Below are 14,423 nucleotides of genomic sequence, written 5' to 3' on the forward strand. Positions count from 1 at the left end.
CAACGTTACACTAAAAACGTGGTGATTTACGCTGGCCCGTTGGTGCAACTAATTGTCCGGTGCAACGTATGTTTTTTTCTTCTTGATTACGCATTTTTTGGTTGGTGCAACTTATATTTCCGTGCGACCTATAGTCCAGAAAATACAGTATGTTTGAGGACTCCACCCATTGGTAGAGGATCTAGCAGTGCAGTGTCATTATGTGAACAAACCAATCCTCTTCCACTCGCAGGAACTGTGGAAAACAGGTTAGAATATTCAAATAAAAGATCATTCACTGACATATTTTCTGCACTGTATTAGTCAGATTTTTTCTGTTTAGCCTATTAGCTGCACTCACTCCTCTTTATAAAGCACCATCCCGTAAGTAGGTTCTAGTTAAGGTGCAGCCACATTCATTACCCTAAGATGAAAAGGGAGTGGTACAGCTCCCCCTAACACTTCTCTCTCTAATGTATACTGTGGCTATCTCGACATCATCATTAGGGTTTTGTTTTGTTTTTTCCTGATTTAACGATGAAGGTCAAAAGTCTTTGTCATGAGTTTGATCTTTATATTGACATCATTATCTTGTGTCTTCTGATGTGAGGGAAGAGTATTACAGCAGCGCCCATCGGAGCAAATTATATGACTGCCTTTAAATGTATGTTAACAAGGGACACCGATGGGATGAAGCAGTTGTCACGCTGCCTTAGTTCATCTTCAGAGAAGCAGGTGTTTCAAACTTAAATGTGCAAACTGAGAAACACCTCCTGCAGGCAGAGATTACTCCGCGTTAAATCAATAACCACGCTTGACGCTAAGGTCAATTAAGCTCACATGAAACGAGCCCATATTAAGCAGCGGCGTTGTGAAGCAAATGGGATTATTCACAGTGTGATGTGTAAACAGAAGGACGTGCGCTAATTACCGGCTTGATTTCGTGAGGCAGATGTCTCAAGCAAAGGCTGGCAATATTTTAGGGAATCCAGTCATCTTCTTCATCATCGAAACCTCAAAATATAAATTGATCCCAGTGCGAGTTTAAAAAACCGTGTAGATCATTTAGTAAATCTCCACATTATTGCATCACAAATTAGGGGTGAGCTTCCAAAAAAAAGTGAAAACTTTCTCATCCATCTCGTATTGATCAGCTCCCAGAATAAAGACAGGAAGTTACTGTAAAAAGAGTCAAGAGTTTCTAATAGGTAATTTAAATTCAGAAAGTGTTCAAGTATACCTTATAAGTCAATATTGGGGGATCCAGCTGTTGATGGCGCGTCACAGAAAATAACTTAATCCACCTTCACTTTAAAGAATTTCATGAAATTGAGTGAAACATAATTTTTGGTGGTGTGTGTCACAGTAGGCACCTGCACCTGTCCTCCCAGGTGTAAATTGCTTGTGATTTAGTGTGTGGAATGAAAAGCTGCGGGACCTTTAGATTCCTAAGGAGTTGCTCTGAACTGACTGCGCAAGGTTTGAGTGAAGGGCAGCTATTATGCTGCAGCTCCCAGCTGGAGCCGGCGGAAAAATGTTTGATGTGTGCTACACTCGGTCAGGAACTCCTCAACACATAAATCGATGCATGACGCTCTGGGTAATTTCCGTGAGGGAAAAAAAAAAAACACACACAAACACAAACAGCGCTTGTGAGATCTGGGTGTTATTAGAGATGTTAACAGACAGCATTAGCCACGGCACTGCTGTACTGCCGATACTTTATTGCTAGAACAGCGACAAGGGGAAATAGGCTCTCTAGGGTGTGTTTGCATGTCCTGTGGCTGCGTGGGAGAGACACCAGGAGCAACAACACACCAAAAATGACATTTCCATCAAAAAATGACACTTTCATTCTCAGCCTTTCTCTCCTCTCTGTAACTCCGTCTCAGGGCATATTTCCTCAGCAGGCTAATCTGATTCCTCTTTAAAGCTTTTTTTGGCTGTTAGCTTTGGACTTCGAGAAATGTTATTTGGTGTTATCGTCAAAATAGCAGTGATCTCTGTCCATCTTTTTCTTGGAAAAGAGGTCTGTGGGTGAATGTGGCAGATGCAGGATCAGATCCATGTTCCTGAATGACTGCGGGTTACACTAAAACATATTTATGTTAAGCTAAGCAAATGTTGATGCTTTTATGATTCACAGACTGACATGACAGTGGACCAATCTAATCTCAATAGCTAACAGTTTATTTTCGAAAACGCAAAGGTAACTAAGAAGGAGATCAAAACAGTCAGGTGGGCACCAGGGCCACCAAAAGAGAAAAGAGATGAGTTTTAAACAAGCAAAAGGCTTTTCAGAAAGCTTCAAAGATCAGAGGCCATGCTACCAGGTAGGCAAACTGTAGAACTAGCGACAAGTGGAGTAGAGTGAGATCCATAAGAGCAGCTGGTAGGATGATTGGGACAGCCAGGTGTGTCCACTTAGCCCGGCGCTCCACCTAGTAGCCACTTCAGCCTCACCAGCGCACCTGAGGAGAAACCAAGAGGAAAAAGAGGCAACTGGAACGTCCATAAAAACCAACAGAGCGTCTCACCACAACAACTGTGCCACTGCTCTACACACTTAGTCTAATTTAGCATTCAGCCGTGCACGAAACTTGTCACCATGCACCAAACAGGTTGAGCAGACACAAGAATGGCATAGAGAATCCAGTTGAACTCTCAAATGCTCAGACGTCAACTAGTACATCACATAACTGCATCAACATTACCCTATTACCAGTGAAGTATAGCCACGTATAAACTAGCAAAAGGGTGTCAGATGGAAATGAATGTGGAAAAAAAGGACATATAGGTGTTATATTTGTTTGTTGTTCTCTTTAAACACAAAGATCTTTCGATTCTCCACTTAAAACGCTTGAGATCACACTGAGGATAGAACAAAACCCCAGTGCAGCCAGATCGCAGTGCACACATTCCCAGTGGGACCCAGGGGAAACTCTCAGCAAATGAAAGCTGCCCTGTGTTTCCTCTCTCTGGTCCCTGATTGCGGCGTCTTTGTTGACTGGTAGTGTAAAGCTCCGTTCACTCACGGCTTCCCCTTTTCCTTCTCCTCCCTGCGCTCCTCACGCTTCCTCTTTTTAATTAAGCGGTTCTGTGTTTACTTGAGGATTAATTTGTGGCACTGAATGGAGACAAAAACCCGCTACTTATTAATGAAGATTTTACACCAGGTCCAGGCCCGGTTCAGCAGGCGCCCAGCAGCCTGAGGCGTCCTCGTAGCACTGCGCTAAGGGACAGTCAGGAATAATGTGCCTGAGTGTTAAATTGGGGGCAGAGCTATTGTTCAGCAGGAAAACCATTATCTCCACATTTCTAACCATCATTTTAAGACCTAGTCCCATAACTGCTGTATTACCTCGATCCGTGGGTTTCCATATGATAATCCTGCCATTAATAACCTTTGCAGACTTTGTTGCTTCTGCTGCTCATTTGTGCTGTAAAACTATTTTGTCCTCGGGGTGTTTAGAAAAAAAAGTGTGGAGGGGCAGATGGAAACGGTGGTGCACTGACCTTCAACATGTTCACGCTGAGCTGAGCACATTAAGTATAGAAAATTGGGCTCTGATTTTTTTACTATAGCTGAAAGTAGAGTGCCTAATCAACTCCATAACTCAACACGACAAGAGGCAGAGTCACTAATTAGTACAGTAGGTCTGTGGACAGGAAGTGGAACTTAGAACTGTATATAAAGACGGCCATTGCCATTGTAGCAGTGCACCTGATGCACCCCTCATTACCAGAGAAAAGAAGGATGCATTTGTGAGCCATGTTTGAAGAAGCCTTTGAAATAAAACAGCCACAGTGATGCAATTGGTCCTCAAATGGATCCTTTGATCCATTTGAGGACTATTAGGTTGGCTTGTTTATGGAACCAGCCTCAAGTGGAGGTAGCTTTTGGGCACTTCCTTGGTTGGTTTTATTTTTCAGCCCTTCAGATTTTGTTTGATTTAGTACCCCTTGTGGCAGGTATTACAGCTTATGTAAGTCTTTCTGTTTTTGACTGATGTATCGTCACCTGCTCATCTGACATTTTCAGCAAGTTTAAAGACATTCAGGTGAGGGGTCTGAGGAAGTTGCTCACAAGCCACAACCTCCTGAAAAGAGGATGTCGATTCAGAAGTCTGAAAATTGAATTCTGGCTTCAATACCCTGGTTAAAAAATAGTTTTGAATAGTTTTATGACAGCCGTTACTGTAGGTGGGGTAAGTTTTTGTATAACACAACTAAGATGGAGTCACAATCCTCCAGATTATCCAGCTCTTCTTGCAGTATCTCTTTGCTTGTCTAGAGAGTTTAGGCAGACTCACACTGACAGTGCCTCCAACAGGGACTCAAAACATCTCTTCAGAAACCCTTGGGTGACATCACATATAGTTCACCCACAGTTACATACAGTGTATGGCTGCTAACAGTCTTGTGTTTCTTCATGGTCAGTTCTGAGATTCGCTTTTGATCACTGTTCTGTTCTAGTCTCCAGCCTCTGATCACTAGATTTTCTGCAGATATTCTTTGGAATCAAATAAACCACTACACAGCCCTGTAGCAGAATATTTCCCACTTTATGCTAAACAGCTGACAGGCGTTCCTTTCATCATTAAGCAGAGGTGGCAGCTGAGGATTTATTCTGAATACTGTGTGTGCTGCTTCCTGCAGATGTGTTTCTCTGCCTCAGCTGGTGTAAAGTTTAAGTTACTTTCCGTAATACAGTACTTAACATATGCACAAAACAACTTTTTACATAAGCAAACTGACACTTTAGAGTATACTGATCCTGTCTTTGGAAGTTTTATATGTATCGTTCAACAAACGGTCAGTTTAGTAACTCTCCTGCAATCATTATTTTGTGTTAAATTAGCACTTTATCATTACAGATCAATGCCTCACTTGAATAAAATTATCGAGTAGATACCGGCCATCTTTTCTGGTTTAAATAGGTAGCAAGGGTAGAAACTCAGCACACCCTGCTGTTTGGTCAATTCCTAACAAAGGTGTCAGTTCATTTTCTGAGCTGACAAAAAAAGTCAATCCATCTTTTATTCTGAAAAGATGAAGCCACAGATTATCACCTGCATTGATCCCTGTGTGAATAAAAGTCACACAAGATTGCCATCGATGTCACAAGATTATTTTTAGCACGTATTTAGCACGTATTTTGCTGCAATGGCAGCAAAATACGTGCTATGCTATATTCAGTGCATTTTGTCATTTCATTTCGTGGAAAGTTGTGCCCAGAATGTTCCTGATTGAAGTTTGAACAGCTTCTGTCCATTGATTATCGCCATCTAACTTGTCAGGTAACAGCCCATAATAGGCCATTTCAATTTCAAAAATTACAGTTGTGTTGAGGACTAACTGAGGGACAGCTTAGGCCTATTGTGGGACTTTGTATAAATTCAAATCTTTTTCAGTCTTTTTGGTGACGACGTCAGACATTTCCTCTCCATGCATTTTTTAAGTTGCAGTGATTTTAGCTGTATATAGCTGTGGCTGCTTTTAGGTAAAAGTGATTGTCTTGTCTCCTCTGCCAGGATCTTGGAGTTGCAGGAGAAAGGCGATCTGGACATCATGAAACAGAAGTGGTGGCCCCGCACGGGCCGCTGCGACCTGAGCAGCCACGCCAGCACCCACCCGGATGGCCGCTCCCTCAAGCTGCACAGCTTCGCCGGCATCTTCTGCATCCTGGCTGCCGGCCTGCTGCTGGCCTGCCTGGTGGCCGGGCTGGAGGCTTGGTGGAACAGCAACCGCTGCCGCCAGGAGCAGCCCAAAGAGGTGACCGAGCACAAGGCCCGGCGGACGGGCCAGCGGGGGGAAGACACTGCCACACTCTACTTTAAGGATCCAGCCGCAGACGCGAGCCCCGACTTAGTGGAGCTCCAGTACACCCAGCTGTAGACGAGAGAGGTTTAGGAGAGTAGTGTTTTACTGTCGGAGAGCTGGGGGACAGAGGGAGGTGAGATTAGGACAGAGTAGGTAGATGTGCTCTGTGCCACATCAGCCCAGGCCACTGATTGAAATCAAATTTGGTCTCCTCTAATTATACTCCTTCATTTTTTTTTCTTTTATCATTGCCCCCCCCCCAGAACTTAGAGGCACCAGAGCTCATCTGTTTTGTAAAACACATGAAGCACACACCACGTGACCATCACTTTTACTAACACGCTCACAAAACAGCAGCTTGTTCAGTTTGTTTTACTTTGCCCTCGAGGCCTTACTAGTCAAATCGGCCTGACAAGTCAGGATTTGGCTTTTTTGGCACGTCTTGCATGTTTCCCAACAAACCCCCAACCTCAGACGTTAATGATAAAATCCCAAAGCGCCAGCTCCGTAACCAGCCAAGTGCTCTGTATTGAATTATTGTCATAAACTCATTTTCTACAATAAGGCTTTGGTAATTTCCTGCACCCCAGGGTTCTGAAAAAGAGATCATAATTAGCAGAAGAGAGATCACTGAGGCAGAGAAGGATAACAAACACACACATACTCGTTAACACTTTCAGACATTTTCCATTTTGATGTGAAATCCTTCTGAGACAACCTTATCTGTAGCTCAACCTGTACATTAACAGTGACACTGTCACTTTGTCCAAACCATCTGCTGATGTTTCTAAACCTTATTAAGTGCCTATTAAATAAAAAAACACACACACAGCAGTCAATTATCACATCACTCTCTTAATAATGAAATACAAGCCACTGTAACAGCTGAGCTAATAGCTACAACTCCACAGGCTTTAAAGAGGAAAAACACTCAATGAAAATTTAATGCAGCCTAATTAATATTAATGAAAAAGATAATTGTTATGTGTTTAGCAGATAATTATCGGTATACTTTTCTCATCACAAAAGGGAGCATTACACTGACTCGACACATTATCATTATTAAGACATTTATCTTTGACTGGGAGTCATTCCCTATCATATTATTGTCTTTTACTTGGACTGATTTAGAGTCCCAGTACTGTATAATGTACCGACAGCTTGAGTATCTGTACTCCACATTTGATTTTAAAGTGCCTGCAGCAACAGTTCAGGGAACAAAACATTAAACGTGTCGCAAACTTCAGCTCTGCAGGAGAGGGTTTTGCAGTTTCACTCTCGGTGCACATCTCCAGCTGCACAAACCACAAAGCTGTGATAAGAAAACTTTGGACCACTTGGCAGCAGACCGACTACAAAGCAAATACGCCATCAGCTTATCATCCTACTGAAGTTGTGTATGCGGCTCTTTAGCTGCTAAATGCACTACTTTCTTCGCTTGGCTAGTCTCTAACTCCGTCTTATGTTTGCCGCCGAGCAGGTCGTGCAAAGTGGCTTTTTACAGCTTATTTTTTGCTGAAAAGACCACAAAGGATTTATGCAGCGAGGGTAGAGACTCATTAAATGGCTCAACCGTTCCCTCAACATGCAGCCAGAGAACCAAATGTGAGAGCTGAAGGAGTCTAAAAAGCTGCTTTTTCAGTCATAATGAGCCACACTTTAATTCAAAATTAAGGCGTCTCAGGTCTGCACACTGAATTCACTTGCTTATCCTTAAATTTAAGCCTGTAACCAGTTTTATTGTAGTGTTTAGAGGCAGCTAAATGACATCTAGAACCTCAAAAATGTGCTAAGCGGAAGAATAAATGCAGATCATGCAGTGATGCTTCATTCTCTGACAAATAATCTTTGTAGAAACATCCTGTGGAGATGTGACTTAGTTACATCTGACGCAACCTAATGACAGACATCATTAGCCAGTGCTAACATAGTAGAAACCACATACATGCTGTGTGCATAATGTACCAAGATCACAGCATCCTTAAAAACGACACTTGAAACCGACCTCAGACTTACATTTCTACCTCCAGACATCCTTCACCTCCCGTTCTAAACGAACCACAGGATATACCTTAACGTCACCACCAGACAGGCTTTAGTCATGTGACAGAAATCAAAGTGCAGGGGGAAAAAAAAAGAAAAAAGAGATGTGGATCCATAAACTAAAGTGTGAGCAGACAGTTATAGACACAATAAGATTTGTCTCCTACATATCCATCCATAACCCCCTGGTACTATCACTGTGTCACGTCTTATTGCAGATTATATGTCAATGTGGACACCCGTGTTATCTATCTCCTCTCCTTCTCTCCATCTTATCCTTTTTTTTTTTTTTAATTTACACTTGACTGTCTATGATCTCGTGCAGGTTACTAAGGATTACAGACTGGCAAGGGTTTCTGGTCCATTGACATATAATGACATTACAACTGCTTCATCGGAGGGGAGGAGGGACATTTGGACAGACAGAGAGAGAGGCTGGGATGAAGCAGAAGCTATTGATACAGGTCAGAATAGACCTCCTATACAACTATTAAAAAAAAAAAAAAGACAAACAAACTAAACACATATCTGTGCTGTTGCCAAGGTTGTTTTGTAGAGGGTTACACCTTTTATTTAGTAGAAACATGCATCATCATACAATGATGCACAATTTGTTAGGGCTTATGTTCTCGAAATAAATATTTAAAATATAAACACGTGAATTAATGTGCAAGGTGGGAATATATTTCTACACACCAGCCTCAAACTAAATATAATAATATTTACATCGGTGATAAAATATTGAGAACATCTCACTTTCTGTCCCTGAATACTAAATTTAAAGGTGGCTCAGCTGCAATTTCAGGTGAAGAAAACAAAGCCGAAATCACACTTTGTTGTCGAGGTACCTGGTTGCTCGTTAAGGCCTTCTAAAGATAGAAGCCGCGAAGGCTTATGATCGACATCAAATAATAAAGGTATTTGCAGAAAAAATCATTTTAGATCAATACCGAAGAAGAAGAAAAATCTGCAACAGACTAAATTTGGGATTTTTGTCCTTAGACACAATAACAATCTGCCCATCAGAGTGGTGTCACCCAGAAGACTACACCCTAGTCATTATAAACCCTCCTGGTACTCACAGTGCCTTTCTGTTTCTCCTCTTCTCTCATGTTTCTTCTCTCATGAGGGCTGATTTCTGACTTCTGCCTTATTAGTAATGTGAATGCCTAGTCTAAAGGACTAAACCTAACTTTGCTGAGAGTGTTTACATCAACATGAGTCCTATATGGATTTAAAAATGTTCATATTATGATTACAGAGAAAACAATACACTATAAATAGACACTGAAGTCCTGCAGCTGTATGGAAACAGCACAATAGATTTAGGGAGAATTCAAACATGTCTTTATAACACAGTTTTGAAGACAGCAACAATTTTTTTTATTGAAACATGTAGAATATAATTTTGCGAAGTGATTTGCATGAAATGTTACAGTTTAATAAGCTTTTCTGAAGGAACTGTTCATCACAACTGATGCATTTAAAGAAAATTGGCTATCATAGCTTGGATACTCATGTCTGTGTAAATACACTCTGTAACACTGCCTTTTCACCAGGCTAATAGCAAGCTCCACTATAGCTAGATTTTGCGAAACGGCAAACTCTAGCTATAGCTGAGCTTGCTATGTCTAAGTATGTCTGTTTCAAAGGTGATCGCTACTTAGAGCAGCCTTGAACCGACACTTCTCTCACAGTGAGCGATGTCTGCTAATAAAAGGGTCCAAATGTTTCACGGGGCCACTTGAAACCAAAAATAAAACCAAAAAAAAAAAAACAATCACAAACTGTTGTTACCACACTTGAGCAACCCACTCGACAGTTGCAGGTTTTGCTAAAGTAGCAGGAGGCAGAGTGATTTAAAATGCCCCCCACTGGGAGCACTCATTAAAAGAGCTGTTTGTTTTCCAAATTAATGGAGGCTTTCAGATGGCTGTTGTTTTTCTTCCTCTCCACTTACATCACCAGTCTCTCTTTAACGACCGGCTGAGGTTTAATCCCAGGCATTTATTTATTTAGGCTAGCTGCCAGTTTGACGCCGTTGAAAACATATTTTAATGAGGTGCCAGTCCGCTGAAACAATAACCTGCGCTGAGATGTTTTAATTGGCTATGAGAGGAGCTCTTTGAGACTGGAGAGCGATCATTCAAACCTGCTCAGGCCTGATGGATAAGCACATTGTGTGTTTATTTGTTCCTTTAACAAAGGCAGATAAGTGTAGCCCCAGCCGTACTCAACCACAGAGTATCAAGACGTACTGGCACTAAGGCTTCCTGAAGTGCTTCCTAGATGTGTAGTGTAGCGTTAGACATCTTACGCTCAAAGTGCTCTCTATGTTACTCTACCTCAACATATAAAGACTTGATAGTGACAACATTTTCATCTTAAGGGCAAATATCTTCACCGACAAATTCATTTTTATCTGTTTCTTTTCTGCTTATCTGGAACTGTTGATGGCAAGACATTATATAATGTAACATGCTAGAAGCCTGGATGTTTTTTTTATTGTTAGGTCGAAATCACATTAAAAAAAATACATATAAATGTAAAACGGGATCGTTAGCATTTTAGACTGTGTAGACCACATGGGGCAGCACACCCACCTTGAGCAGGCTGTAGTGCAACAGAATAAGAACATCTTTTAAATTCTGCATCGGGGGGTTGGTTGGGGCTGATAACACTGCAGCATAACTGAATATGTGTGTGATATTAATATACAGTGTAAATGTGTCATGTGCATTGTTCGGAATATCACTTGTGTCACTGTGATGAGTTGCCGTGACTAATATCATTGCACCTCTAAGTTAAACGAAACCCAATGCTGGAGCCAAGCCAGGCTGTGTCCAGGAACAGTTTGTTGTAAAGCGCTTTTTAATTGTAAAGCGATTTGTTAATTTCTCCCACATTAAAGGAAATCTGGATTTACTTTATATGCAAGACACTCTCCCCCAACCCTCATTACCCCCCTTACCCCCTTGTCCTTTACCTTCCTGTGACCCAGTGTACTGAAGCAGACCTGCGGTTCAACAAGGAAACACTCAAGTGTCTAATAATGCCTAACAAGTATGCATGGCTGCAGTCAGCAGAAGATGCAGCGTCAGCCAATGTTTTGATTAAATTGTTCTGATAGCCATCCTGCGAGCCTCCTGCATAGAGTGTGACGGCTTCAAGGGCAGTAAGGGGTACGAACATACATGGATGCATTTTCTGTAAAGTAAACAACCAGAACATCCAGATTTGTATTTGTTGGGAAATAAGAGTCTTGTATCAGCTTTTTGAATGACAATATCTCAGTGCTTACACAAGCAGACCAACGCCTCTAACAGCTCTACAACAACTATCTTCAGTCAGTTTGGCTCCAGTATTGTTAGTCTCTCCAGACATAAACATTTGATTCTCACTGGCCAAGTTTGATTTCAAGGTGCACACACAGATTGGTTTCTGTGGCCTCAGTTCCCACTGGGCTCTTTAAACCAAAAGAAGCTGGGCCTGTCTATCCATCTGATAGCAGTCCATCAATCCAAAACGATGACAGATTGAGAATGCATGGAGCACCTGCAGACCTAAAACAGTCTGAGAAACCGGCCCATCGCCAATCTCAGCCTCTGTGTCCCTCCTCCTCCTCCCCATACCTTCCCATGTCTCTCCTCTGTCCTCCTCCTACCCACCCCCCCACCACCCCCACTCCTCCTCTTATAGGACAAGGAGGTGAATCTGGAACAGGTGCATCGTCGTATGAACAGTCTTTTGGACGAGGACTTGGCCCACAAGCAGATCCCCGGCCCCTCTATCGAGATCTCTGCGCTGGACATCGGCAGCATGCAGCCCAGCCAGGCCTCTCTGGTCCAGGGGCCGGAGTCCGTTCGGGACTACCCGCCCTCGGGGCTCGCTGTGACCACCTTCCTCCCAGGGGAGGGGGCGCCACCTCCTCCTCTTCCCCACCCTCACCATGGGGGGACCCTAGGCAGGACGCTACCTCCATCCCAGGGCCCTGGCAGCAGCACATTGCCCCCGCACCACCACCCTCTCAGCAGCACCAGCCTCAGCGGCACCATGCAGTGCAAACACAGGGCCCCCAACGGGGGGCTCTTCCGGCAGAGCCCTGGCAAGACACCCATGCCAATGTCTTACCAGGCAGTCTCCGCAGGACCCATACCCGAAGCCATTGAGGCCACTCACAGTACATCAATATAGTCATAGGAAGGGGGGATGGGCGGGGGGTGTGGACCGGATCGGGTCAAACTCTGGATCGTGGTCCAGTTTTGGATGCGAGGCTGGTCAGGGAGCTCAAGAGAAAAATTATTGTGGGGAAAAACATATATGTACAAAGTAAAAAGCTTTTGTATCTCACTATCTGTTCAGAAAAGCCGATGTTAGAAAAACAAAATACACCCAAAAAAAAAAACAAAAAAAAAAACAGTCAGGTGGAGTGGGTTGACGGGTGTCATTTTTCTCTTGTATATTATCTGTAAATACCAAGAGAACGAAGTGAGGTTAAAGTGTATTTTGAATATTCTCAATTTTTGAAGTTGAGTTATAAAAACCAACAAAATGAGATAAAAAAATAAATATATATATATATATATATATATATATATATATATATATATATATATATATATATATATATATATATATATATATATATATACATTGATGAAAAAGTTATGACTGTTTGAATGGCTTTGTAAATTTTGTTCAGTTAAAAAACAATGACGCGAAATTCATTGTGATTGTTTTTCTAAGTGCCGAAATGAAACGATGTCTCTCCACAACTCATCGATGTAAACGACTACCCCCATGATGCACCGCTGTAGGGACATTTTTAGTGTTGGACTCCTACTGTTATGCACCTCTGTACCAACCCTATATATATATAACTTCAGCATCGGACGGAAATAATCACGTTTTTTTTTTTTTTTCATTTGCATAAAAAAAAATATAATATACATCGTTTCGTCCAAGCTAAGGTCTACTTTCATTTTCTTACGTTGACTGTAAATTCATTCAGATCTGGGGGGGATTTTTATGGGGTTCATATTTTACACACAGCTCAGTGGTTTGTTTTTATAATAACTTTTTTGGCATCAGTACTGTGTTATAGGTGAGGAGACAGGCTCAGTTTGTTGAAAGGCGGAAGTAAGAAGATGGAGGATGGAGAGTTTAAGGCTTTTTTATTATTAAACAAAGTCTTTTGATGCACTTTTGCATTTGAGCTGTGCTTTCAGTTTACTGTGTTGGGCCAAATGACGGATGAATTTCAGGCAGTAAGTTGGTGCGAACACAGCCCAAAGTCTTACAGAAATCAGCTATATAGATACATCTTTAATTTTTTATACCAGAGAATTTTAAACACTTGTATACAGGTTTTCTCTCACAAAGCTGTGCTGTTATTCTAAGTGGAGACAGCGACTGAGGCCTCATATTCCCACAAGTCATTCCTAATGTACGGAGCCCCTCTGATGACATGGTCAAAAAATAAATAAATCGTGACCACGAAATATGTATTTCGTGGCTCAAGAGGGATGCTCATTGCTGCCCGACCCGGCCCAGACTTAAAGAGATGGACAGAGAGAGGGACGATCATTGCTACCTGCTGCCCGGGGAGGGGGTGTCCTGGCTGGGGACCCTGCTCTCCTGAGCTCCTGGAGCTCCCCAGTGCTCCCCAGTGCTCCAGCACATTTCCCCAGAGAGGGACGCTCATTGAACCTGCTGCCTGGGAAGGGTGCTCTCTGGCCGGGCAGCCCGCTCCCGTGCGCTCCGTCAATAACAAGTATTAGTATTTCATGGGAACGAACTAGTATTTCGTGGCCACGATTTATGTATTTTTTCATCAGAGGGGCTTCGTAGTAATGAGATCTATTATCACCTGAAGGAATGACAAAAGGACTTATTATCCAAAGTGCAATCAGAGGCTTATAACGATGGCCATTCTGCAGATGCCATACCTCAACCACTTGTAAAATAAGGGATTATGTTTGTGATTGTTTTTTTGTTTTCCTCTATAGATATCATGAGAAACTTTTTTTGACGGGAAATATAAACTTCACCACCACCGCCCACCCTTCCTTTATGCTGTGCGATTAATGTGCATTTATGGGCCTAATGAGTTTTAACTTTATTTTCATTTGGCAGACGATGGCTCTGATGACACACACAGTTTTCAGAACTAGAAGGCAGGCAGGGTTTGTTTCTAGAAATTTTGTACAAAAAACAACATGAGGGACTTTAACAGAATAAAGGGTTGATCCAAAAAATGTAACTACAGCCAGCCACCAAATCCTCAACCTATAGTCTCATCCCAGAACGTAAAGCAGCAGTGAGAGTTTTGAATGTATTGTTTTGTGCACACTGGCACAAGTTGTATTTTTTTTGGCGCAAATTGTTTTGTAAATAATCACACGATTTAGTAGATCTGTATATTTTCTTTCGCCTATCTGGGGTCGGGTCATGGCGCCGCTGTTTAGGCAGTGAAGCAGAAATCTTCATCTTCCTATAGCCCACCCCCTCAAGGTCCTCTGGGAAGATGCCATGGTGTGTCCAAGCCAGCTGAGACATTTGTTTCTCCAGCATGTCCT

The 14,423-nt window shown here is 42.3% G+C and overlaps 1 protein-coding gene across 1 annotated transcript in view; it reads left to right on the forward strand.

The window, feature by feature from the left end:
• Positions 1 to 12,039, forward strand: part of grid1b (glutamate receptor, ionotropic, delta 1b) — a 445,711-nt gene extending 433,672 nt beyond the window's left edge. Inside the window, exons 16-17 of the mRNA XM_028430922.1 lie at positions 5,514 to 5,754; positions 11,545 to 12,039. Of these exons, the coding sequence (XP_028286723.1) occupies positions 5,514 to 5,754; positions 11,545 to 12,039 (736 nt within the window). The remainder of the gene's footprint in view (positions 1 to 5,513; positions 5,755 to 11,544) is intronic.
• The last annotated feature ends 2,384 nt before the right edge of the window (positions 12,040 to 14,423 follow it).

The sequence above is a fragment of the Parambassis ranga genome, chromosome 19 (genome assembly GCF_900634625.1).
Source record: "Parambassis ranga chromosome 19, fParRan2.1, whole genome shotgun sequence".
Lineage (NCBI taxonomy): Eukaryota > Metazoa > Chordata > Actinopteri > Ambassidae > Parambassis > Parambassis ranga.